This window comes from Cebidichthys violaceus, unplaced genomic scaffold (assembly GCF_023349555.1).
Source record: "Cebidichthys violaceus isolate CVI_PGR_0920_01 unplaced genomic scaffold, fCebVio1.0.p SCAF_16, whole genome shotgun sequence".
In the NCBI taxonomy this organism is placed as follows: domain Eukaryota; kingdom Metazoa; phylum Chordata; class Actinopteri; order Perciformes; family Stichaeidae; genus Cebidichthys; species Cebidichthys violaceus.
In genome coordinates, this window is record NW_027176329.1 from 10,459,681 (window position 1) to 10,487,050 (window position 27,370).

Here is a 27,370-nt window from a genome sequence, read left to right on the forward strand (position 1 = left end):
TGACCAAACACAGCTAAGGAGCATGAAGGGTTGTTGCCCTAAAACACTTTTTGGATGTGGAGTATGGCTTAATCCATCACAAGACTCCTGACAGCAGTCAGAGTTTACCATTGGTGGAAGAAGTAATGAGACTTCATTTAAGTAAAAGTAGCAAAACCATAAAAATATCAACAATGTTTTACAAGTAGAAGTCTTGCTTTCAAAAGGATACTTAAGTAAACGCTCAGACATATTGTGAGAAAATGAACTCAAAGTATCAAAAGTAAAAGTACCCATCATTCATCATGGTCATTTACAGTGTAAACAACATTTTGATGTTGTAGCTGGTTGAAGCTGGGCTCATTCTAACTGCTTTATATACTGCTGGGTTGTTCAATCTTTAACAATGCATCGTGTCATATAAACTCATCACATGTCAATTTTATATCTATAAAGTGTCGGTATAGCTGTCAGATAAATATGTTAAAAAAATAGAATCGAAATACTCAGATGAAATACAAGTACCTCCAAATTGTTCTTAGATTTGAGTAAATGTACTTGCATATACATTCCACCACTTGAGTTTGCATTGCAAAGAAAACAGCAGCAGCTCTGGGTATTTGTGTTTTCAACATGGGAACAAATACATTATTTGTCATATAAACACAGAAACACATCTATTAACCATGATGTTGTAGAAACTAAACAGTATGCTGGTCCTCAAGCGTATTACTAATTATATCCACAAGGTGGTGCCATAGAGCTCTATTCAGGCATCGCCTCAATCAATTGCAGTAGAAATGTAAACTTTTACCACTGCTCGTTATCTGACAGTTATTTACTTTTCAGATTAAGATTTTCCTACATTTTTTTACAAAAATATAAGTTGAGTCATTGATGAAATTGTTCTAATTAGAGACATTAAAAACAAAGATTGTACATTAATGCATCACTAATCCAAGATTAAACTATATAAAACGTAATACTGACAGGGCCTATTATTGATAATAAGTAGCCTACTTTTACTTGGGAAGTATATCTTACTGATAATAGGTTACTTTTGAAGATCTTGAATACTTTTACTTGTAATTAAGTATTTATTATATATTGCAGTATACCTACGTTAAGCTTATGGATACTTCTTTCACCACTGCTAAGGTACACATCTTACAGTTACATTTTACATTTTTCAAATCACCGCTCAGTCAGTCCATGAGCATGAGAGGAGAATATTACTCATTTAATAAACAGACCGCAGTGCAGATGTCACGGAGGGAACTCTGGATGAGGACTCGGACGCAGATGTTAAGGTTCACTGACGATCCTTTATTTACAACAAAAAACTCAGGAAAATCCCTGGAAACAAAGCCTCTTTTGGCGAGGCAGGAAAACAAACTCAAAAAGCAGAACTAAAAAACTCCGATTTAACTCAAAGGGCAGCGAAGTAAAAACGGCAAAAGCCAAACCAAAAATCACTTCGCAAGGAAGGCAAAATGCTACAAATAAAAAAGCTCTGATTCTACTCAAAGAGCTGGATGATCAAAATGGCAAAAGGCAAAACAAGGTCGCTCTTACAGAAGAAACTACAAACAAGAAACGAGGAACAAGAACGGGATAGACAATACTCAGGCTTGGATTTGCTGATATCATGAGGCGGGTGTGCAAGGCAAAAGGACATGACACACTGGCACAGGACAAGGGGAGACGCAGACTATAAGTACACATGAGGGAAGTGGGGGAGCAGGTGGAGACAATCAGGAATCAGGGAAGACAATCAGACTGGTGACACATGAGGAAGGGCAAGGAACCTGAAACGAGAGGAGAGTTAATTTCCAAAATAAAACAGGAAGTCACAAAACAAACGTGGAGACAGGACAAAAACCCAACTTGACATACAGGTGTGACAGCAGAGATACTAATACTGTTAGAAGTAAGAGCCATGCATTTACATTTGCAACTTTATTAAAAGTGCAACGTATTAGCTTTAAAATATACTATAATTGTATTATTGGATTATGATTGTTGATGCATTAATGTGTATCTCTTTAACATTGCAGTAGCTTGTGAATTTACCTCTGGAAGTATAATATGATAATATCAATATGTATTTGTTGATTACATTTTGCAGCATCAAGCTGAATGTAGAAAGTAACTATAGTAACACAAAATATCAAATACATTAAATGGAGTCAAGAGTATAGTAAAAAGTAACAGAAAATGGAAATACTCAAGTAAAGAAAAAGTACCTCAAAATGAAATACAAGTAAATGTACTTAATTACTTTTCAACACTGGCTTTATGGATCAAATAAAGAGGAGCATGCAATAATAATAATAATAATAATAATAATAATAATAATAATAATAGTGAACCAAAACAGAACGTACAGTACAAAAACGCACAGTCTATCATATGTATGTGCTGTAAATATTTTGCAAAAAACAAAAAACTATGCTGAAATGTAATCTGTCTGTTTGTTTGGTTTAACAATAGTCTACATTCGAAAACTCTATGAGATGCAGCAGTGTTAAAGTAGTCCCTATAAGACACGGTAAACTATTATTGACTTTAGCACACTGTGTAAATTGTTGCATGTGTTGTCAGTCAATGAGAGACTGTGTGGTTAAAACAAAGCTGCTGATTACATCGAGCCCCATTCATTAACTCCATCATGTGTTGTTGAGCCCAGGGTCTCTTTTTGACTCTTTGCTATTTTCTGCAATCATGCAATTCATTAGTCGACTGAACAGATAGCTGAAAGTATTGGTCTTGTGTTGCAGCATACCAGTGTCAAAGGGGGCGAAAAATTACTTCTAGGACAAGAACACGTTTCATGTGAAAGATGATGAATCGATTAATAATCATGTTGTAATGGCATTTTTCTCCTCTACATCCTATACATTATAGCTTCAGACGAGTTTCTATATTCAGTGCCAGGGACGTGCGGTCAGGCTCTGCCTCACCTGCCATCATGACAAGTAAAAAACAAATAATGCTAAAATAAAATAAATAGTAATATGTCTCTACTGATCTGTGCTATAAATGTAATTTATGTATGATTCAAATCATTTCAAGCATTTTTTTAATCAAAATCGCTGAATTAGCGCATGTCCTGTTCAAACAGAGAGGAGACACGTGAGACGTCAGACTGTGAATCCCTCACTAACTGGGTTGAGCGCGTGCCTTTTGCTTTCTCATTGTTTATCACCACTGTACTATTTGTAGACACTTTTATTATATGTCCTTTCTTTACATAGAATAGGTAATGTATTTCACGTATGTGTAGAAGATATTTAGTGTTGCTGATCTGACATTAAACCACAGTGAAAAAGCACAGAGGGGAGGCAAACACTACCTCTGCCTCACTGAAGGGGGCGTGCGAGAGCCCACGGGTCGGGTTCATGCTTGTACTGTCGTTGCTCTTCTTCTACACTTCTCTTCTTCTTCTTATATTTTGCTTTGACCGCAAAAATGTAAGATTATATATCCAAGCTTAAAATGTCTCAAAAAACAAGAAATATGACCAAATCAACAGCAATTCAACGTCGGACAGGTAAAGTAACCTTTTATGTGTTTGTTGTTCTCTTTATACATCCGTGGTTGTTACGCAGATTATCGCAGAATCTCACGATTTTCGCGGGTGGCGCCCGCGAGCGCTCCACTTCTGAAACGCTCCCGGTGGAATCAAATATGTACCTTACCTATGTGTGTGTAAAGAATGCTGATATGAAATATGAAAAACAACCGGTAGTCAATGTGCAAGCTGCCAATTGAATGGTGATTTTAGCTTCTCTATTGGGTTCATATATTTGTAAATCTGACTTATGTAGTGTCAGTACTTCACCAGCCACGAACCTCACCGCACGTCACTGATTCCTTTCGTTGTAAGTTATTCCAACATCTCCCAAACCTATGAAGTTTATTACTATATGGCGTTACCGCCCACCACCGTCTGCACAGCCTCGCTTCCAGTCGACAGGGTCCACTGTCCACACCACAGGTTGACTCACTGCTCAGCAGTCAGGGCGGCGTCTCACTATAAAATCTCTGCTGCACTTTTTCCCGACCTCTACACATTCCCACCTCTCCTCTGCCGACGACGTACCGCCCTGCACGGTAAGAACTAAATCAGTATGTAACGGTCCTGTCTAACTGGCTCCGGGAGCGTTTTCATAAATCCTGTAACTCTTGCATCTACACGCAGCTGGGTGGTGAAGATCAATGAGTATTAGATTAATTACTTTTTTTAAAAATCTGCCAATCAAAGTTTGGCTTAAGGGAAGCATGTCTTATCTTACGTCATTATTGAACTGTTTGTGCTTTTACGTAGGCTAGTATTCTTTATTTCTATCTATTGAACAATTTCGCAATTTGTGTCCTTTTTTTTGTACTTTTGAGCTCACACTTTTTTTTATAATTATAGAAGATTTATACATTTAGCTGATACAGTAAGCACTCACTGAAAATCAGCTCCTATTTCTCTCCAGTTTATCACATTTTACTCCACTGCATCCTCTTTTTCTCATATTGTCAACACAGTCGGTCCATATAGCCTGTATACTCTACAGAGGGTGTGGTTGGACTGTGGGCATGTACTCTGTGGCTATAGTGTCTCCTCTCATTTGCTGCACAACCACCATTTTGTGTATCCGCACATTTTTCCCCTCATTCAGCTAAAGTTTTCCATTCCCTCTTACTCAAATAACACTCAGCCCCTGTTTTCCCTCCCACTTCTCCTTTTGTACTGTTGTAATCATACAGCAACAGTTGGAGACAGAACAGACTCTTTTGAGTTTTGTGATTTCTTTTTTTTTGTTATTCTAACGTAATAACAGAGCTCACACTCCTTGTGAGTATTACACGTTGTGTGGAAGGGCGTTGGAGTGAAGAGTAAGGTGTCGCTACACCATCATTGAGCTACATGACGTCCTCCATGCAATGTCCACTTTTGCACAACAGAATTTGACCTTCAGTTCACCCATGGGTGATGCAACTAGTAGCCAGTATTTTACTGTGACTTTACAGTCAAATCATTTTCTCTGCAAGATCCTCTGATGAAGCTCAGTCTCACTACAGGAGGGGGCCGATTGTAAATCCAGCTTTTGTTTCTTGTAAAGAAAGCAGACTGTTTACACTGAGGGGATCAGCTCCCTGACTCTTGAACCCCCCGTGCCCTTTCATATCCTTAGATAAGCTTACCAGTATCATCAAGTATCACAAAACAAACTTCTTTTCCATTTTCTTCATGAAAGTTGATCCAGAATTGTCCGCTAAACTCTGTGCTATCACCGATCATAATCAACAATTTCTTCTCTGTTTGAACTTTTTTTTTCAGTCCAAACACACCTCAGCAGCTATGCCTTCAGAACTGGAGACAGCCATGGAGTCACTCATCAGGGTGTTCCACCGCTACGCCGGTAAGGAATGCAAGAAATACGGACTCAGCCGGGGACAGCTCAGACAGTTGATGGAGAACGAGCTGTCTAACTTCCTCAAGGTGAGACGGGACCAACGTGTTAAGTGCATAATCACAGTGTCCACGACTTAGACATGTTGATTGTTAAATAATTCATCTCATAATACGGTATAACCCAGAGTTTTCTTGTTGAAGCTCACCTCACGACCCCTTTTTTAACCCAGTCTCAGAAGGACCCTGCTGCTGTGGACAAAATCATGAAGGACCTGGACAGCAACTGTGATGGCCTGGTTGACTTTGAGGAGTTTGTTTCCCTGGTTGTTGGACTTTCCATTGCCTGTGAGCAGTGCTATCAGAAGGAAATGAACACGAAGAAGTAAACGATAACAGCTGGAGAAAAGAAAGAAACCAAAAAGCGTTTCAAGTTTTGTAAAGATAATTTTGTTCATTAAATACACTGAAGAATTTCAAACCTGTTGTGTCTGGTGGTTATTGTATGTATATATGCAAGTTACTGTATGTTTAGGTACATGTTTTTCTCTTTCATTTAAACATAAAAGCACAACCGTCTCTTTTAGTTTCTAGTGTTTTTTACTTGTATAAATATAAAAAATGGACACAAACCCTTCATTATTGCTCTTCCTCATGCGTAGCATTGTGCTGAATTCACGCCCTGTAGAATCTCATTCCAGAGATCACAAGTGGACTGACTCCCTTGGCAACTGCACCATAAACACTAGGTGTGATGATGTAATTCCTACCTGTAATGTATGCTTCCCTAAGTGTGAAAGTACAGACGAACTCCCTCACTGCTCCATAAAGTCCTGCTTATCGCTGCTCTGAGGAATCTGCAGAATGTTCAGGTCGTGAACGCGCCTCTCTGTGAAGCTGACTGTTGCAGCTCTCTGAATCATGATTCATGAGCAGATAAACAATGTGATCGGGTGCTTTGTAACTGATTAAAGTTTGTTGCATTCTTGTCGATTAGATTTGATTGAGCCGGACGTTCTTGGGCACGGTGTGGAAATGTGGAGTCACATGGTACAGCGCGTCAGTACACCACTGTTTCCACCAAATTCTTTTCATTTAGTTTCATGTCTGGTGAAACGTGGATAACACAAGAGAGATGACCAGGATAACCCCCTCCTTCTGACTCTTCCTAAACTGAAGAGTGACTTTTTTTTCTCTCTAAAATAAAGTCTCTCAGGCGACACTTCTTCTCAGGCTTTGTTCTGGCACTGACAAGCTCCTCCAATCAAATGTTTTAGTCATAAATGATTAAGATATGACTCCTGTAATTATGGGTGCAAACGTTGAGGTCAGGGTCTGCCAATCTCAGTGATGCCCCAGGAAATGGTCTCCTGAGCCCTTCACACACACCGGCAGAGCCTTGCTCTGTGGCCTACCAGAGTGCATGGTTACAGGGGAAACACTCAAGTTGCTAGGTTACGAAATGCAAGTGTGTGTGTGTCTGTATTCTCCCCCCTCAGTTTTCACAGGCACCACGCCCATGTGACCCACAGCTGAAGCTACAGCCGGGATTTCCCACTTGGTTGACTGTTTTCCCTTTTGTGTAGTTAAGCAAGAGCTGCACTAAATTCATCGACGTACGGTACATACGATACATGCTGTACGTTCATCATGCAGCCTTAAACAATGCAATCATTATTTGTATGGATGAATAACTCTCTTCAAGCATGAAGCAAGAGACTCAAGATCTGTGAGGTCAATGAAGAGGCCCCTATTTGCTCACTCAGTGGACTTACTTATTACCTTTGTCACAAGTGGGATGAGCCCATGCTTACTCTCACAGTTTTAACATTTCTCAACTGACACACAGTGAAGGTGTGTATTGGTTTGACTTCAGAGATAAGCAAACATTCGTAAAAGAATGCTGCACCTTCCTTGGACACACACACACAGGAAGAACAGCCCCTCTCTGTGGACAATTCAATTTGTTAAACAATAACAGCAACATTCTGAACCTAACAAACCCTTCCAACATCCGGTTTGTAGCTGCTGCCATGGAAAATTACATCAAACTATTGTGATCTGGTTGCAGCAGATGATATAAAAATGTCAAAAGTATGTGAGCCAACAATTTGTTTCTTGCCATTCCCTAACTTTTTCTCCTTGTGTCTCTAATAAACCCTTAAAATGTTGTCTATTAAAAAGAATGTCTGGTCAAAGTCTCCTGCGGGTGGTGCGGGGAGTATTGTGGAGCCTCAACATGATTGCAGTATTTCTCAAATCCTGGGTGGATGTTGAAAAGTGCTGTCGGTGGTAGTATGAATCAAGAAAAGACTCATGGCTGCAAGTGAACCCTCTGAAAATACGCTTTCTATTCAGTGTACTTCTGCTTGACCACTAGATGGCATAAGACTAACTGTAATCATAATATTGGCCACGTGAAAATTTGATAACTGCAAATAGTTTCATATGAATCACAGCTGTATATATTAGAAAATGTGGTTGCCACGGATACTCCCTCCCTCTTTGGTCAGTCTGAGTGAGTAAGATGGGAGGGAAGAAGACAGGAAAAAAGTTTGACTAAAAGTTTCCACACAGTGAAAAAGCACAGTGCAATGTAGAAATCTTGAATTCAGTTGCAGACTACATGAATGTTGATGACTTGACTTCCAACCTATCATCAGAACTTTGATTGAAGTTGTTAATTAGAGACAAAAACAATTGCACTCTGACCAAAGAGGAGAGACAGGAAAAGGCCTTTGATATCTCTAACTCAAAGTCATGCGACTGACCACACACACATCGCACCGAGTTGCCACTGTGCTAATTCTTATGTCTCTGATTTCTGGTCTCTGCAGCATGACTCATGAGCTTCGGGGACATGAATGTGAGTCACATTCTCCACCACAAAATTGCAATGAAGAGAGGGCCCACTCAGGACCATAACAATGAGTCACTGTGCCCAAATGTTTTCATTTTGGAATCATGTGCATCTCCAACAATTAAATGAAAATAGAAAAAAATGTCAATTATATACACAAAAACAAAGATAAATTAGTTAGTAAAATACACAATTAAAGTATTCTTTGATACACATTTAATTTTAAATGTGCATAACTGTTCATTGCTTTGGTTTCTGTTTTTCAAGATGTTCAAGAAGGGCATTGCAGCAAAAGTCTCGTCCCATTTGGTCTTCATCTTTTGAAAAGTCAGAAAAAACAATCAAAACTCACAATGTAAACTCAAACAAAGAGGGGGAAGTAGAATTATGATTGAAAATGCATGTGCAAAGAATATATAATAATATAATAATATATAAAAATATGTAATGATTCAAGTTAGTTCTTTGGGGGAGAAAAAAAAACACCCTAAAACTTCTCCAGTATTTGTCTCTTGACTCCAGAGTTGCGTATTTTCTTTTAAAGGATTAACAAACGTGACCCTCTAAATAGAGCAGCTGTATGTGACCACATCAATACAAGTGGTGATTCAGTTCACATAGTAACTGCTGCATCCATCCATTCATCAGTTTACAAAACATCTTCAATGAACAAGAGAAATGCAAATGCAATCCGTTTTTGGACGTTTCCCCAAAATTCATTTATTAAACAATTAATAATAGCAGTTCATATTCAGTTAAGAGTAGTTTTCATCTGAAAAAAAAAACAAGCAATCTATGAGTAAACCAAACTACTTTAATACATTGCATCAAAAAGTGGAAAAAGCTCTTTATAATTCTGTCACATGACTAAATTGGCTTCAATTATACTGTAGCTGTAACAAGGAGGTTGTACAAAACATCCTGTTTTTGCTTTGAAAAAGACGATGCATTACACTGCTACACTTCCTCTACCTATCTCGTGCTTTCTACAGTCTTAATAACAATAATCACACGTTCAAATGCAATATTGTGTTTATAACATTAGAGAGATTGTTTTTGATACTAACAATAAGCATTTTGAAAATCCCATCTGAATGCAAACATGCATTATCTGACTACCTGTTGTACACCTCAAGTGTGGAACAGCTCAAAGCAGACTCCCTAACAACCAGCATGCATAATCATTAGCTGTTTGACGGTGATTTTCTTAGCAACAATAATAAATCCACTGTTTCTTAAAGAATAACTTGGGAAATGACAAAATGCCAACAGGCCACGAGGGGCGACGTGGGACTGGTTGGAGATGAACAGAGAGGGAGGGAGGGAGGGAGGGAGGAAGGGTGGAAGGGAGGGAGGGAGGAAGGGTGTGGTGGTCTATAAAGCATCCTTTGCATAATTTTCCATCACCACAGCTCCTCTGACTTTTACTCTCCAGTCTCCTTAAATCTCTACAAATCAGCTTTGGTGAGTAGAAAATCTAAACAATATTACTTTGTTTGTTGTTTGATTTAATTTGCTGACTTAAAGAAATGCACCAAAACTTTTTCCAAGAGGATATTCTTTTGAACTCAACACATTTAATGTCAGTTTTATTTGTGTTAAATGCAACTTCAAAGTTACCGAGTTACGAGCTCAGTGTGCTTTCCGGGGTTTTGGTTTTTCCTTCATTTCTTGTAGAACAAATGTGGCAACAAACGCTGCTCATTTAACTCTGATGCCAGTTATTTGGCAAACTTTAGCCTGGAATGTCCTTTCACTGATGCATTGTTCATTCAGAGGTTAGCATCAAGCTTTAAATTAAAAACAAACAGAAATATGATAATCATTTTGCTTGCACAATTCCACTCTGTTCGCAAACCCTCTGCTGCCACAGTCTTCTCATCTTGCCACACCCCAGAGAGGGAGCAGCACCACGTGAGTCAGAATGCAACCAGAACCAACTCTCTTGGGTTCATGGAGTCAGTGGAGAAAAAATCAAGTCTTGGCCTGCTTCTTTACGTTTGACTGAGTTACCTGCAGAAATGAAGCTGCTGCCATAATAATGTCCTTTGTGAGAGTGTGCACAGAGAGTGTGCGTTACAGGCCGTTGACAGGGGGAAAGAAGAGTGGCTGGGCCCCGGTGGAAATCTAGGGTTTATTTTTATCCAGCTCCATGGAAAGCTCAGTGAAAAACACTGGCAGAGACAAAATCAATGATGTCAGCCACTGCCTGCTGCTAAAAACATCTTAATCAATACATTATTTTGCATTCCTTTATATATATATATATATATATATATGTATATATATATATATATATATATATATGTATATATTGTCTAAAAAACTATAGTATATTAATAAATTAGTCACTTAAACTGTAGTAGGAGTAAAAAGCAAACAAACAATTGGCCAACACTGGCGCAATAGTGAAGCAGACTTCATGAACTCAGATGTTTTCTCTTTTCTTCCCCTCCAAACCATTCCCACATGTTGTGGATATAAATGCTGTCCTTTGTTAACATTCCATTTTTGCCCACAATGCCACATGATTCGTTATGGGGTGCGTCAGTAAAAGTTACCAGACCTAGACTCTGCCTCTAGATGGAGTCGCAGCAGCATCAAATGAGAGCATCATGCTTAAGCAACTTCTTCAATGAGTAACCTGGAGATATTTAAGGAAAATACTAACTAGACCAATCTGACCTGAACCCGTGCAACCGTACCAATGTAGGGACATGAGGAAAGATTCCATGTGTCAAAATTAACTCTTTATTCTTTCTGTCCCTTTAAACCAGAAATCATGTCTGACGTCCAGAAGGCTATGGGCCTCCTCATTGCCTCCTTCGAGAAATACGCCAGTAAGGAGGGGGATAAGGACACCCTGACTAAGGGAGAGCTGAAAGAGCTGCTTCATAATGAATTTGGGGATATGCTGGGGGTAAGTGACCTCTGGTCTCTCTACTGTAAATGGTGGTGCATTGTGTGGTGATGCATTGTATGGAGATTGGTAAATGCTCTTGGTAGAATGTGTACATCATCACAGCCTGTAGAACTCTCCGGTCGTGCACATGCCCAGTGACAATTTTCCATGCATTTCTCACCTGCAGAAAGCCACTGACAAGAAGGCTCTGGACAGCATCTTCAAGGGCCTGGACAGTAACCAGGACAACAGTGTGGACTTCAATGAGTTTACCAACTTGGTCAGCTGCATCACCGTGATGTGCCACCACCACTTCTGCAAAAAATAAGGATCCAAGCATCACCTTGGGGCCAGCATAGAGAGCTGCCTTCCTGTGAAAGAGATCCCATGACAGCTGTTGTGATAAGGAGTAAATATTAACTCCAATTAACTAAATTACCATGAAGGCACAAAACATTATATTGTAATGCACAATGAAATAAACTTCTTACTTTGAAACACTTTGTCTGTGACTGTGTGGTGAGGGGAACAATAGTTGTAACAATATTAGAGAGTTGCACAGACACGTCAGTGCCATCGTCCAAGGGAGCTTATGATCCTTGCCAAAAACACTTGAGTGGTGAAGTTATGTTGACACTATAGCTTTCATGCCTTAAAATCTTACAGCTGGATTAACTTCAGGAAAGGAGCAATATAACCGCAGGTTAAAAAAGAAAGGGCATCATTGATGTTGCTTATCGTATTTAGAGCTAGAAGTGTAAAGTCATAAGCAATAACACAATTCTATACAGTTTTCTGTTACGGCCTTATTTGGTCTGGTATATTGCAGTATCTTATGGTGGATAATGGTTATTTATTAATAATTATGAATTGGTAAACTTTAGGTGTTGTTGTACAAGCTGACTTTAATCATACCTAACCCATTTTAGTTCAAGTAACACAGTCTTGCTTTATGGTTTTAATATACTATTGTAACTTTACCTGAATAGTTTGCTTTGTTTTGAGGTTAAACACACAGAGCTGGCAATAAGTAATACAAATAAATCAAATATGATGTGTCGGGCCAGTACAAATGTGATGCTTTCACCTCACGTCCTGGGTTCAAATCCGACCTGGCAGGCATGGGGCTTTTCTACATGGAGGTCTGCATGTTTTCCTGTGTGTGACTCTCATGTGAGTGCCCCAGTTCCACTGCGCACAGCCAAAAGACATGCAGGTCAGATGAACTGTAAATTCTAAATTGCCTTTATAGGTGTGACTGTGAATGCAGTTGTCTGTATGTGTTATCCCTGTGAGGGACTGGCAACCTGACCTGTTTACGCAGCCTCTGCATGTCAGAAGGGGCTGCCTTGATGAGAGGACGTAACGAGGGGATGGATGGATGAATAGGATGTATATGGATTATCACATGGGTTGATGCAAGAATGCTTTAACATGATGAACAAATTAATACTTTTATTTGTAGTACATCAGTACATTTTTTGTTTTCTAGTTTTCTAGCAAAATTAATACGAGCTACAAATCAAGTATTTTCAATGGTAGCATTGGTACTATTACTTATTTTTTAAAATATATTTTTATATTAAAACAACATCTTCAAGTAGTTGAAAAGAGCCATAGGTGGATTACATATATTATCTATAGTTTCCCTGAGAGAGTTCAATAAAAAAATGAAAGGTTACTTATAAAAAAATTCAAAAAAAATCTTCTTACAATATAACAAAGAAATCAATAAATCGTGTCTTCCTATGTTTTTTATTTTTTGTATTTATTGTCAATTGGATGACTTTGCATTGAAAAGATCAACAGACCAGACTTCGGGTGACGCCTCCGGCCAGTCACGTTGTGAGGCCGTGTCTCGTGACGCTACTGAGGGGCGGGTTATCAAGTCTGTGGTGCTAACGTTTAATGAGGGACAGAGCTCGAGTGTTGTTTTGAATTTACGATAAGACACCGATCGAAAGGGGGGCTAGGATAAGATGGCGGATGTAGAAGACGATGAAACTCGCTCTGCTCCCCTTTCGGCATCCCGTAACGGTCCGGTTGTCGGTTCGTCTGCGGGCACTGCGGGCCAGAACATAGCCAGCATTATGGTTACGTCAGGTCCGCGGATGGTGAGGATAGTCAAGTCGGAGTCCGGCTACGGGTTCAACGTTCGCGGTCAAGTTAGCGAAGGAGGGCAGCTCCGGAGCATCAACGGAGAGCTGTACGCTCCTCTTCAGCATGTCAGCGCTGTTTTACCCGGAGGAGCGGCAGACCGAGCTGGGATAGCAAAGGGTGACAGGATCCTGGAAGTGTAAGTCAGCTTCTATCTGTTCAACATGGCCAGGTAGTTAGCAAGTGAGGCTAGCTACCTAGTTTAACCCGTGTTGATCCAAAGCATGCCTTAATATGAGCTATCATCAAGGTATAACGCTACGTCACCTGTCTGTTATTACTGCACAAGTAATGTAAACCGTTTAGCAGGCTAACTAGTTATTTGTCCAGGTTGTGGGTTAACGTACGTATCGAAACACTTAGTGTTGTTGCTAAAGCTAACGCTGGAGAGTTATCCAGAAAGCTAACCGTCTTACATAAGTTGGACAACAGGCTGTGCATGTTGATTAGCTGTAGCTAGCTAGCGAGCCAGGTAGCTAACGTATTGTTGTTAGCTCACTTTGCGCAGTGACTGTCTTCAGCGTGGTTAAAATGACGGAAATGAAATGTCAATCTTGTTGACGTTGTATTGTCATATCCATAATAATGTGGATGTGTGTTTTGACCCTGTCCGGAGACAGTGGATGGCAGTGTTGTCACGCAAAATTCAATATCAAATGTTCAGTGTCCACGCATCTTGTCTTAAAGATAAACATTTTGTAAGACTATCCTTCACAACTGGCATGATTTTTACAGGGGACAGTTTTAGTCTTTTGTTTTTACCCTTTATTTCAACAAGTGCACGTGATTGGCGTTAATGTACATGACTTGAAAATGCTAATGAACTGTCAGTCTTTCCCTAAAGGAGATTTTCATGAGAATAACCTAATTGTTAAACGTCTCTTCTAGCCTTTAACTTTCAACAGATATTTATAAGTGAGACCTATAATTGCTTTACAATACTAAAGATAAATTATGTTCCCACAGAGCTCTTCAGTTCATATTTGCAGTCAAATGGAAGAAGTCAGTCTCCATGATTAAACTGAACTATCAATGATTTCCCCCCCATGGTTGTAAGCCTTGGCCCTAATAATAGGTAAATGCTGGAATGTGTAAAATGAACAAAATGATAATAGTAAATAATTATGTTCAATTATGACAGGTATGTGAATCTTAGAAGTCCATGTGTGTGCGTGGCCTATAAGCTTTAACATCAGGATTTGAACATGGTCATGTATTACTGTGACTGGGTCATAGGTTATACTTCGACAAAGGGAGAAGAGGAACAGAAAACAAGGAACACTAATCTACATCTACATGCTGAGGCATCAAAAAAAAGTTTCACTCAACCTTTGTTTTCTTCATGTTTACTGCTAAATCTCTCCCTGGTCATGTGACTATACCAGTACTTGTCATGTGACTTATTAACCAGCTTGATCATTTCAGAGAAACTTGGAACAATCATCCGGTTAGTTATGATCAAATGTCAGCATCGTACTAGTTTTATGAACAATTAAGGGTAACAATGCTCCACCAGTGGTGATAACCAGCTAACTTTTCCTGACTTAACTAAGTAAACGTTACACTGCCTGTGTATAGTTTGTGTAGAATCAGATTTTTCATAGTCACCTTTATAAAGCAGATAATATTCTCATCAAGTTTTGATCATTTAAAAAATAAAGGTTTATCTTATAGTTAAATCTTTTATTCAGAGAAAATACCCAATATCTTATGAAATAATGTGACTTGCTTACTTTGCTCAAGTTCATGTTCATTTGTTTTTCACTTTAGGCCATTTTACATTTTTACAGGAATTTGTCACTGTTCCATTCTTTTATAGACTAAATATTTAATTCAAACATATTAACTTCACATTCACTTCGCATAATTCACATTCATCCAACCCCCTTTGTTGCTGATCAGCTATTGTGTCACCTTCTGGCAGACATTGCTTTGCTGCTGTTTTATCTAATAAGAGGATGATGGGATCAGATTAGTGTTGAGACCAAAACTTCTCCTTTTATCTTTATCTTTATCTTTTTGGTCGCCTCCTACTCCTTTGCTGTCTAGTTGAACAACTTTGAGGAATGCCGTCATGTCAATTTCTATTCCCATTCCTTCCATTGTTGACTATTTTTAACCACGCTCTCTTTATCTGTTAGACCTATTTCCACTTTGATCCACGATGCTATACAGATAAACATTTATAAGCAATAAGCGAGGCATGGCATATGGTGGACAGACCAATGATTGGACTCTTGCATGCTCCGTCCTCTCCTGTGTCTGCCCCGCTGTTTCTCTTAGGACGATTAGCAGAGACACCTGATGCTGGGCCATCTGGCCTCAGCAAAGCCAAGAAGGGAGGTGTCTCACAGCACCAAAGGAAAGAGAGACATCAGACCTGACCTGGTTACTCAGCACTCCCAACATTGTGTTTATCAATGGAAGACAAAATGCGTCGACATTACCACACACCGTGACTAGTAAAACGAGCAGGATGCATATTTGCAGCACTAACAGAATTACACTTTCATTGCAGATCTGCACCGTATCATTTATTATTAATATATTTATAAATGCAATACGGACCTTATTGTGTGGATCGGTTATTGTGACATGACTATTTTTTAGAAATTCAGCGTTTACACTATTAGTTGCATTCATTCAGTCAAAGTGGGCCAGCAAATGAGTCTTTAGTGTCACATAACATACTTTGAATGTCATTTAACATACAAATTGTTACCTGCTGGATTTCAAATGAGGGTGAAAGAGCACCAGTATTGTCTCAATATTTAATATCTATATCTATATAAATAATATATGCTCTGAGTTGAGGTACTAGAATTGGTATCGGGAGAGAAATGGTTAGATCAGTGCACCCCTAATTATTATTTTACACCACAGATGCATTTTTATTTTTTTTTGAAGATGTGTCATTTTACACGCCACACTAATTTCACGCCAGAGCAGCATGGTAAAGGTCCAGTCAAGCCCTGCTCTGGTCAGTGTTTGAATGCTTGATCTGTTTTGTGTAGAGAGTTGAATCGTCTACCATGTCGAAACTGTGGGGAAAAAAGGGTTTTTAAAACTTATTGTCAACTTTCCTTCTGTCTCTCCCTTCCTTCTCCCGCCACCTTTCGCTTGCTCTTGCTTTCCCTCCAGTAATGGGGTGAGCGTGGAAGGTGCCACCCACAAGCAGGTGGTGGACCTCATCCGTGCAGGGGAGAAGGAGCTGGTTCTGGCTGTGCTGTCGGTTCCTGCTCAGGAGGCCGATGGATTGGAAGGAGGAGATGAAGTCCAACTTAACTATGACTACAGCGACAAGCAGGCAGTGCCCATTTCTATTCCCACATACAAACATGTGGAGCAGCACTCTGAGAGGTTTGTGGTGAGTACCAAACTGACGCAAAACGTTTACAACCTCTTGCGGCTGCCCCTCAAATTTAGATTATTAAAAATGCTATTGAAAAACACTTGTCCTGTCTTTGTCTCAATGACCGTAGGTGTACAACGTGTACATGTCAGGTAGACAGCTGTGCTCAAAGCGCTACCGGGAATTTGCCATCCTGCACCAGAACCTCAAGAGGGAGTTTTCTAACTTCAACTTCCCAAAGCTTCCCGGTAAATGGCCCTTCTCCCTGTCTGAACAGCAGCTGGATGCTCGCCGTAGAGGCCTGGAGGAATATCTCGAGCGAGGTAGGCTGATATGGAAGGTCACTGGCGCATAAACCCAATTGTTTGCTGATTTTCAAAGATTTTCTCTTGCATGTCGTTTAAGAAGAATTACAGTTTGAATTTCCATGGTTGAAGTATAAGTACAATGAGCTATTTGGACTCATCAGAGTCACAATAGTCATTGTATAGTCATACAAAGGAACGGAAGGAATAACTGAATGAGTATATGTAGAAATGATGTAGTTAGGATATAAAATTGTTCTGGCTTTGATACATTTTCCACCATATACTGTATTGAAATACTATAAATCTGAACAAAGCATGTTTATTTGATTTACTTTGACCTCCCCCTCTTTCTCTCCATCTGCTTCTGTATTTGTCTCTAGTTTGCTCTGTGCGGGTGGTCGGGGAGAGTGACATCATGCAGGAGTTTCTCTCTGAATCAGATGAGGTATGCATCTTATTTACTATTGTTCTGATATGGACTGTAATAGATTTCGCTTCAGCTATTTCTGTGTGAACTTGTGATAAAGTTGTGATTATATCCATCAACCTCCTTTTAGTTAAAAAAATGTAAGCTATTTGCCATAAACAAGCATCAGTAGTCATGGCAAGTTTAATTCCTTCAAAGTAGCTGGCTGCCCATCATGTCTGCCAGCATGGAGTTTAAATGGGAGAGCCAAAACAATTTAACGGTTAATTGCATTGCCTTTCTAGATTTGAACGAATGACAGTATCAGAGACAAATGCAATAGTACTGAATTAATCCAACACTTAAACATAAATAGGAGGATCAGGACTAAAACTGATAGTAGTTCTGGTTTAGTTATGTCTTCTTTGCTTTTTTCTTTATAGTTCTGATGCAAATGAAGCATTTACCAATAATTCAGAACAAACACACTCATACAAGCAGGCACACACCCTTGTTAAGCCAGCTCTACAGCTGTTCTCATTATGTGTTGCTTCGCTGTGCAGAACTACAATGGAGTGACAGATGTAGAGCTGCGGATAGCCCTGCCAGACAAGACCACCATCTCTGTCAGAGTACGCAAGAACAGCACCACAGATCAGGTGTACCAGGTAAGATCACATGACATCTGCTGGGAGGATGCTGTCATACACTGATACCGTACAGTATATTGCCCCATTGTTTTGGACATCTGAATTTGGCTTTGCATTCAGTTCTTAGCTAGAATTATGACACTGAGAATTGCTAAATCAAATCTAATCTACTGGTAAATACATGATATTCCTTAGGTGTAGAACATGCATTCATACTGAAAGAAAAAATAACACAGACACACTTTATAAAAGATCAGCTTTCATGGTGCAATAAAAAGTCTCAAACATTGTTTTTCTGACATAAGTGACTGTGTGTCGCCCTTTCTGTAGGCATTAGTGATGAAGGTTGGAATGGACAGTATTATGGCGAGCTACTTTGCCCTTTTTGAAGTCATCAACCACTCTTTTGGTAAGAACCGTATGTGTATTGAAATTGTATGGAAATTCACAGAGCATTTTTTTGTCTTGTGTAATTTAAAAGTCTTGCTTGGGTGACTTATCACATGAGTTTTCTAAATAAAGACCTGTACCATTCCACTGGTCATTTTAATTCATTGGGCCTAGGGGTATGTACAGTTTTGGACGGCAAGGGCAGGTAATTTTGTACAGGCCAGAATTAATTATTTTTTTAGTGACTGAACGGACAACCCCCCTCTTTTCATCCCCCTCCCTCTCCTTTCTATTATTTGTTGCAGTGCGGAAGCTGGTTCCTAATGAGTTTCCCCACAAGCTTTATGTGCAGAACTACACATCAGCAGTGCCGGGGACATGCTTGGCGCTCCGCAAATGGTTGTTCAGCTTCCAGGAGGAGGAGTTACTAAGAGACAACCAGCTGGCGCTGCACTACTGCTTTCACCAGGTGAGAGCAATACTTAAATAACCCTTAGCTCAAAATGTATTCTTCTGGGCTTTTTTCTCAAGAGTTCATATACTCCTCTCTGAGTTGAAACTGTTCAAACATGTTGGAGGTTTCTGAATACATTTTATATGGATTATTTCTGGCATAATGGGGGAAATTAACTGTATTACTCTACTCTTTTACTCTAAATCACTTTAACTGGTTTTAAAATCATCCAGTTCAGTCTAGTTCATTACTGTGTTATTCCCACAGTTAAAAATATTTTTTTACCGTGGCTTTTGAATATATCTGCATTCACACACAGGTTCACTCATTCAGAGTCAATGCATACTTGTTATTTTATCCAGCTTTCCTAGACATTAAACACAATCTGATTATATAGTATCTTGTAGTGTTAAACAACTAGTCTAGGCTTTGAAATGCCACCACTTAGGTCCTTGATCAGGACCAGAGATCCAGAGAACCATAATAATCTGGTATAAGTATAAAGTGTGAACTGAAATAATCCTCTAATGGAAATGCACAAACATAAAAACCATAGCAGCAGCAGCAGTCTACAAGCTGTCCGCTGACTAATAACGGTCACCCCCTGAAGCATTTTAGGCATGTGAGGTTCAGCAGTGACCCATAACAGCAATTTCTGCTTGAAAGTCAGCCAATGAGTTTAAACTTGTTAAGCCCTGTTTAGCTGATCTTAAGGGAGCTGCATAAATCACTACGAACGACCCCTTTCACAATGTCGCTTGATCATTGTTAATGTAGAAATATTGATTATAGCCACTTTGAGATCTACACATAAGTCACTGCTGTCATTGATTGAACTTGGTTACTTGAGGCAGAATATCTTTTTGCTAAATGTTTTTAATGGATAATCATTTTTTGTGCAGTGACCTTACATAACACATGGTGTTGTTTCTACCACCCATCCACTCCTAACCCCCCCCGTCTGTCCTAGGCATTGGAAGATGTGAAGAAGGGATTCATAAAAACAGAGGACAAATCCTACCAGCTGCAGAAACTGGCAGAGCAGCGCAAGATGGCCACGGTCAGTCCTACAGACCACTCTTTGTTCAGGGAGGGGATTGGGATGACTACACTTTTTGCCTGCTGACCAGAGCCATCACCAAAACGTTACCAAATAGAAATGGACAGAGAAGTCAGAAACCCTTTTACTTCAGAATAAGGACTTCTGTGGTTTAAACGGAGATAGAGCCATTCAGTTAATATTGATGTTTGTTGAACATTAACCAAACTGTGGCCTGTGAGAGTCTGAAGGCTTCTGTGTGAGTTGAACTACATTCACAGCTATGCAGTCACCCAGCACAACATTTCCAAATGTCAGGCAGTATCTTAAATCAGGAATGTTCAAGCAGATAAGAACATTTGCTTCATCTGGATCAACTAGACTGAGAAACCTAAATATTTGGTAATCGTACACCCTTACTTGTATCTCGGAAAAGGTCTATCTGCATGAAAGAAGAACAGGACTCTGAATGTAGCAATATCACAAAGTAGTGGAATAGAAATAGAGATTGTTACAGGTTGCTGTGCATCTTGTATCCAAATTAATTTGGTCCAAATTCTGACTCAAACTGAGTATTACTGCATTATTCTTACAAACCGAAGAAAGTCTTACTTATAAGTACTTGTACTAAGGAGAGAGATGTAAACGTCATCTTATTTAGATTGCCACAGCCTGGTTAATTATAGGATTAGTGACGGATGTGTTTGCTCTGTAATGCTCTGTTAGTACCTGAGTCTGTTGCGGACATGTGAGGGCTACAACGAGGTGGCCTTCCCCCACTGCTCCTGTGACTCCCGGAGGAAAGGACATGTCATCACAGCTATCAGCATCCATCACTTCAAGCTGCACGCTTGTACCGAGGACGGCACGCTGGAGGCGAGTGTTTGTTTTTGCTGGTTTGATATAGAAATACAGCATAAGTAGGGGATCCAATCCATCACTTTTTAGGGCAACACAGCATGTGAAAATAGAGATTCTTACATTATTTTATAAAAAATGTGGGCTTTAACGTGTATAATAAAGTACAATCCTGTATTTTCCTAAATGGAAAACCTACTGTAAACTCTCTCCCACAGAACCAGGTGATAGCTTTTGAGTGGGCGGAGATGCAGCGTTGGGACACTGACGAGGAGGGGATGGCTTTCTGTTTTGAATACGCCAGAGGAGAGAAGAAACCTCGCTGGGTCAAGATCTTCACTCCATATGTAAGTCACCACATGTATTTATTGTGTTTGTATATTTGATAACTTACTTTGTTGTAGGGCTGTAGTCAAAAGAAAATCTAGCTGGACTGAAATTCTACCTACTCTCCAACCAATCGATTGGTTGGAGGAAAAAAAGGGGGGTAGCGGGATTTATTAGCAGGTCTATGGAGCGGGACGGGTGTTTAGTTCGATGCAATCTGCAACTTCACCACTAGATGCCACTACTTTTTTTAAGTTACACCAGCGATTGTCTTACCAATAAGAATATCGACCAACCGACCGGAAGGGGTCAGTCCTACTTTGTTAGAATAAGCCGTTTTAGAGTGACACATGTTGGGATTTTTTAAAAGAACATGTGATACTTGGTTTGATAGTCAACACACTTTCCTTCGCATGCAATAATAACAGTAGTAAAAAGCAAAACCTTGTCACTGTGACTTTGCAGGCTGACTGTGGTGTATTAAAAGGCTCACTTGCAATTCTCTTTGTTTTTCCCCAGTTTAACTACATGCATGAGTGCTTTGAGCGGGTCTTTTGTGAGCTGAAGTGGAGGAAACAGGTAAGGACCACTCCTTTCCTCTTTCATTGTGGGAAGCACATAGCTGCATGCCAAGTTTGATATTCTAAACATAGCTTATTTCTAACATTTTTCTTTACAAATACAAAAAGACCCCTAAGAAGTTGTCATCTGGACTTTGTTCAGAATTATTAATTTCTTGTGCATTGATTTTTTTGCTATCAGGTTGAGGAAGAGGCATCTGACAAAGACAACAAAAACTGCAGTAACAATGGTAAGCAGCAAGTATTTTTTTTGTCCTAAATGCACAATACAACAGCGTTTGTAACACAGTTGATGAAACACAGCACCGACACTGAATGGTAAGAGGCTAGATTTGATCTAGGGCAAATTCTAAAGAAATATGTATTCAGGTGTGGTACTGAGTCACGGCACCCACCAAGCATCATGAATTATGCAAAAATCCCTGACAAAAACTAAAAGGGCAAGGGCAGGGAGAGGATTTTAAGTATGCTACCTTCTTTTTTTTTTTATTTTTTATGTGTAATAAAGGCAAAAATATATGTGCATGTTTTCCTAGTTTATAAGTAACTTAAGTTCAGTGACATTGAACTACACTTGGCCCTAAAAAGGTACTTTCAGATACGCTTGTGTTTCATTATCTCTCTTGTGCAGCTCTTATTGCATTATAAGGAACCGCACATAGTCAAGGAAAGTACGCAGCAGAGAGAAGGCTGCAGTTTATGGAGAACTCCCCAGAGCTTCACAGTGTACTTAACTAAGGAGAGAGTAAATTCTACTCCAGTGCTATCCGATCACTGTAAGAAGTGTTCAGATTAGATACATGTAAAGACACGTGACTCACTATCAGGGCCATCTCCAAGAGACTCACACATTAGAAGGAAGTTGAAACATGTGTTCCATGTGAGACAGCACAAGACCAGCAATACAAGAATGTGGAAAGGCAGCTACAAGGCATGAGGCTGAGTCAGCAACCTTTTGGAGTTACAGGAACAGAGATAATGTCAGCTGACGACTGAGAAAATGAGATGGCTGATGACGTCCATATATAAGACGAAGGCTTCAGGGTGCCACAAAGGCACTTGTTGAATCACAGTCACGTATAATCAAGCAGTCGGAATTCAGGGAATTTATTTAGTGACAGTGCTGAGAAACGGATCGATGTGTGTTGTGCTATGGCAGCATGTTCATAAGTCACATGGCATTCAAAAAAAAAAAAAAACAACCATCATTCAGACCCTGAATTGTCTCTCTGTGTTCCAGAGTATCTGCCTCCTCTGGAGACGCAGCAGAAGGGATGGCGCCACCTAGGGGGAGAGATCGCAACTTCCTAAAAAATCATTTGTCATCACTCGGAACTAGAACTGGTCCACTTGCATCATCACAGCCACCCCAGAGAGCGCCCATCGACAAACACCGAACCGAGTGAAAGACTCGAGGCGATCCATGCCCCCGAAAACAAACCCGGAAGTGCACCGGAAATGGAATCGCCAGACTTTACCGACCCCAGGGATACACACTGCAAGAAGAGCGATGAAGGATAAATAAACAAACGCCAACTTTCATGCCATTCACTAGATCTCCATAGCGTGCCTGTTGTTTCCCTCCATGCATCTGCCCTGTGATGTGTGGCAGGACACTGGTTGAGATGTAACACACACATGTGCAGCGCGTGACTGGTCTGGGTCACCACAGCGCTGCAAAGGGAGCTCCTCGCTGAATCGCCGCTTGGCGCGAGAGCAACGCGTGAGATAGAATTGTCCGACGCGACGGGCTCGCTGCAAAGCTTTCAGCCTGGCCTTCGTCTGCTGAACTGAGCTGATGAAAATACGTATGGAGAGAACCCGAAAATAGGGTTTTCAGTTCTTTAAATGTTAGAAAGAAAGCAAAATCCTGCTTTACACTGATAATGGACAACAACGCAAAAGTGATGTTTCAGAATTATGTGTATGTTTATCTTACTTCTGATAAAATATAGATTAATATAAGAGCTATAAAAAAATTGTTTTTTGATCTAACACAATGAAACACTAACTGGATTGCATTCAAACTGCTCTAACAAATTTAAGTTTTTCACCTTTTGTTCCGGTCTAACCCACGCTACCGACAGAACGACGTCTGTTGGCAGTCTGCCACTGATGTCGGCTTGTGTGTTCGTCCCCCTCGCAAGTGTTTCATTGTGGTGATTTTGCAGAGCTAGTAAGTTGAGAGGAAGAAGTGTTCTCAGTCTCTGTGCAGGGAGGAACTCTTGAACAAAAAGTTGATGGGCCAAAAGGTTTTGAAACGGCACACGGTGTGACTGACGGATTGTGAGTATAAAGACGGGACAAGAGTTATTTCTGTTGAGTTGCTGTTTTCTGAGCAGGCAGCAGAGAGCAGCAGAGTGCAAGACATATTTAGTCGTAGGCTTTGAGAAAAGAAATTGAAACTCTCAGCTTCTTACAAAGTGATCCCTCAGGCTCTGTAACCTACCCAAAAGTATCACTCCTCTTCAGGTTGTCCAATAACCATGTCAGGAAGACAGATGGTGTGTGTGTGTGCGCGTGTAGAGTAGATGGTGCATAAAGTTGTGTGACTGCAACCAGCATACATAGCAATGCAGGCAGCTGCCTGCCTCTTACTGCACCTACATTGGTACAGTATTAGTTGTGTGTATTTGCACATGACATATGATTATGACAATTTACACATATTTCTTTAGTGTTTTTAGAGCAACACGTTTTTCTCTTTGTAGATTTTCAGTTTGAAACATTTTTGTCTCACTTTAAGTGTGTAGAAAGCAGGTTTACATGCCGGCAAAAAAAAAACCTTCTGAAAGGAGACGATGTGCGTAAATGTATTGATTTCCTTTTGAATGCAATAGAGTTTTGTTCATCCCACTAATGGCAAGTAGTTTATTGTGGCTTATTAATTACTGACTCATTCTTAAGCTTCACTCGCTGTCTGGCAGCGACCAAAAACCCGAAACCAAGATTAACGTTGGTTTGTTTTCTATTCACACTGATTTAGAGCACAAGTTCAAGTTCTGCTCTACAGTTGAGCTTTCGGTTCAATAAAATGGTTAATTCATGCCTAGGTTTAGTCATGATTTGCTTTCAGTCGGTTACCTTGCAGCATGCTTGTTCGTGTGTGTGTGTGTGTGTGTGTGTGTGTGTGTGTGTGCGCTGTTGTTCGTGTGCGCTCGTCCTCTGTGTTTATCATTGACATTGCTGATAAGCTTTTAGGCTCTGATTGGACGTGTCTGATGAGCTGTTGGTGTGAGAGCCAGCAAATGAAGATGGGATTTTGTATCCGCACGGCAGCAGAGACGCCAGACAGATGGAGACAAATGGGAGGCGTCTCCTGTTGTCTAGCTAAACATTCACAGGCCCTCACATGCACATATACACACACACACATCCATCCCTGTTTCCATGTTACTCTGTTTGTGGTTTGACAAAACTGTAACATTGCAAGAGATTTAGTTATTTGTCATCCTGTTGCCTCTAAGGACAGGCCTCGGTTATACAACAGCCTAAAGCAATACATACGTGTGTTTTACATACACACACACACCACGGATAGCTGGATTGTGAAAAACTCTGCAATGTGCAGATTGCTGGATGGTCATTTTGACAGCCAAAGTAATAGCCAATTTAGAGATGGATGACATAAGAATTGGAGCTGTTCAACCATGATGGTTCTTTATAAGATGCAGGTTGAGGTGTGTGTGTGTGTGTGTGTGTGTGTGTGTGTGTGTGTGTGTGTGTGTGTGTGTGTGTGTGTGTGTGTGTGTGTGTGTGTGTGTGTGTGTGTGTGTGTGTGTGTGTGTGTGTTGGTTCTTTCTCCAGGTTGGTCTCCCGTCAGCTAAGGGGGAAGTGGTTGCCGTGGCAGCACCACGTTTTCTCTCTGTTGGTTTGATTCCCGTCAGTCAAATGACTCACTCCCCCAATATTGTATTCAAAGCAGTGTTTTTTGTGTTTGATGTTTGTTCTCTGTCCCCGTGACTCATGCTGCTGTGAATAGGCTTTTAGAAAGCTGCTGAGGTTTTTTTTCTCTCTCTATATTTTTTGTGTTTCGGGTCGTCTTGTCTGCGCCAGCTGCCGTCTTCCGCTCGGTCCCAGTCTCAGTTAGGTGCGCATACTGTCAGTTGTTGTGTGTTTCTGCCATCGGCGAGATAAATGTCATTGTGACAGTGTTTAGGTGAACGCAGAGAGATGACAGGAATGTTAAGAAGCACGTCTTTGTATGGTCGGCCCGTGTTTGTTCGTCAGTGTACGCCGTGCTGTGAGCTACCTGTGTTAGTGTTGGAGAGGCTGGACAGCCTTGGCTAGCCAGGGAATGATTATTTACAAAAAAGAGGGTTGAATTCCACACAGACAAAATAACTCTTGATGGTACAGCAAACATGGTGGCAGTAGAAAAAAAAAAATCTTGTCCTTGTGTGGACGGCACGTGAGGCTCAGGAAGTTTGTGTTCATCACGACCGCCACTGAAACGCTCGTCTCGATGATGCTGTTGCTATAGTAACACATCAGTTTTTGAAATCTCATGCCAAATCGGCGCCGATTTCCATCACTTCATTCAGTGGCAGATGTTGTGTAAGATGTTTTATTGTTAGCTCGAATTCTACAGCATTTCAGAGTCCTGTGTTTGAAGCGGCCGCTCGGCCTCTTTTCCTTCTGACGCCGTTGGTTCAGTCAGAACCGCTACGTCGGTCTCATCATCATCATCATCGGCGCTTTTGTGTAGACCCGACGTTCCTCTACCTCTGGAACACACATCCGGCTCGGAGGGCATTAGCTGCTGGATTCACCATTTCAGCTGACTGGTCCTACCTATGACTAACGTGAAGGGTGGATGTATGTGCAGTTTTAAAAAGTGTTAGCCTTTGTGATATTGATTTCTGCTCATTGCTTTGAAACACAGGGCTTTTTCATGGCTAGTAGGCAGTGACATTAATTAAAGACCTACGCCTTGTTCGTCTGTCTTCAGCATAACCTGTAAATAGTTGTTTTTGAAAAGAAGAAGAGAATATCTCTTGGACAAAATGCACTCTTGTTTCTCCAACTCAAAACTTGTATTTATTTTAGCAGAACTTCTAAAGATTGGGGAAATGATAGTGTACAAAGCTAGAGCCACCGTTGATCATTAGTTTTGTGTGTGGGGAGCGGCTGTATGGAGTATAGTTCACTACAAAATGAAACAAACTGTTTTAAAAGAGAGGCAGCGTCTAAAAACACCATCAATTAACACCTGATGCAGAACTTGGCTACTAAATGGAGAGTTTTATATCTAAAAAAAAAACACATGAAGGTTTACTAACCAATATAAGAAAAAGGAAAAAAAGGTTTGAAAATGTTGTGTAGAGTAATAAATTGTAACAATATTTTAAATAAAGTTATATATTGGGAACAAATGCTGACGGTCTGAATTTATTTAATCCCTCCATGACATAAAATGTACCGTGGACTCGGTGTCTTTATGGCGGCAGTAATCTGAATTAGCTTCCAAGGGGTGTTCCACCAGCTGGTAAACGATAAAGCTCTCAGGTTGTGGTTATCAATGTATTGATTTGTGGGACCTGGTCAATGTCAAGACTGTCTTCCTATAAAGACATAAAGACATAAAGTGATAAAGTAACAGCAGTGCTCATCTGAGACCAATTAACTCCTGGAAGGGAAAAAAAAAAAGACAAGTGCACCTAATAAGCTTTTAATGTATTTAATTTTCAATTGGTCTAA

At 40.2% G+C, this 27,370-nt stretch overlaps 3 protein-coding genes across 3 annotated transcripts; all 3 read left to right on the plus strand.

Annotated features, from left to right (window-relative positions):
* Positions 1 to 3,985: 3,985 nt before the first annotated feature.
* s100a10a (S100 calcium binding protein A10a) lies at positions 3,986 to 5,867 on the plus strand. Its single transcript, XM_068711187.1, has 3 exons — positions 3,986 to 4,095; positions 5,315 to 5,476; positions 5,620 to 5,867. Exons 2-3 carry the CDS (start codon positions 5,336 to 5,338, stop codon positions 5,773 to 5,775), a joined length of 297 nt encoding a protein of 98 aa, XP_068567288.1. The 5' UTR covers positions 3,986 to 4,095; positions 5,315 to 5,335; the 3' UTR covers positions 5,776 to 5,867.
* Positions 5,868 to 9,621: 3,754 nt separating this feature from the next.
* Positions 9,622 to 11,646, plus strand: LOC137872406 (ictacalcin-like). Its single transcript, XM_068710617.1, has 3 exons — positions 9,622 to 9,710; positions 11,024 to 11,166; positions 11,336 to 11,646. The coding sequence occupies exons 2-3, from the start codon at positions 11,029 to 11,031 to the stop codon at positions 11,474 to 11,476; spliced, it is 279 nt and encodes a 92-aa protein (XP_068566718.1). The 5' UTR covers positions 9,622 to 9,710; positions 11,024 to 11,028; the 3' UTR covers positions 11,477 to 11,646.
* Positions 11,647 to 13,023: 1,377 nt separating this feature from the next.
* snx27a (sorting nexin 27a) lies at positions 13,024 to 27,045 on the plus strand. The gene is made up of 13 exons (XM_068711188.1): positions 13,024 to 13,444; positions 16,447 to 16,672; positions 16,788 to 16,980; positions 17,346 to 17,410; positions 17,935 to 18,039; positions 18,352 to 18,430; positions 18,717 to 18,880; positions 19,836 to 19,925; positions 20,631 to 20,780; positions 20,981 to 21,109; positions 21,609 to 21,668; positions 21,852 to 21,900; positions 22,911 to 27,045. The coding sequence occupies exons 1-13, from the start codon at positions 13,128 to 13,130 to the stop codon at positions 22,979 to 22,981; spliced, it is 1,698 nt and encodes a 565-aa protein (XP_068567289.1). The 5' UTR covers positions 13,024 to 13,127; the 3' UTR covers positions 22,982 to 27,045.
* Positions 27,046 to 27,370: the final 325 nt, after the last annotated feature.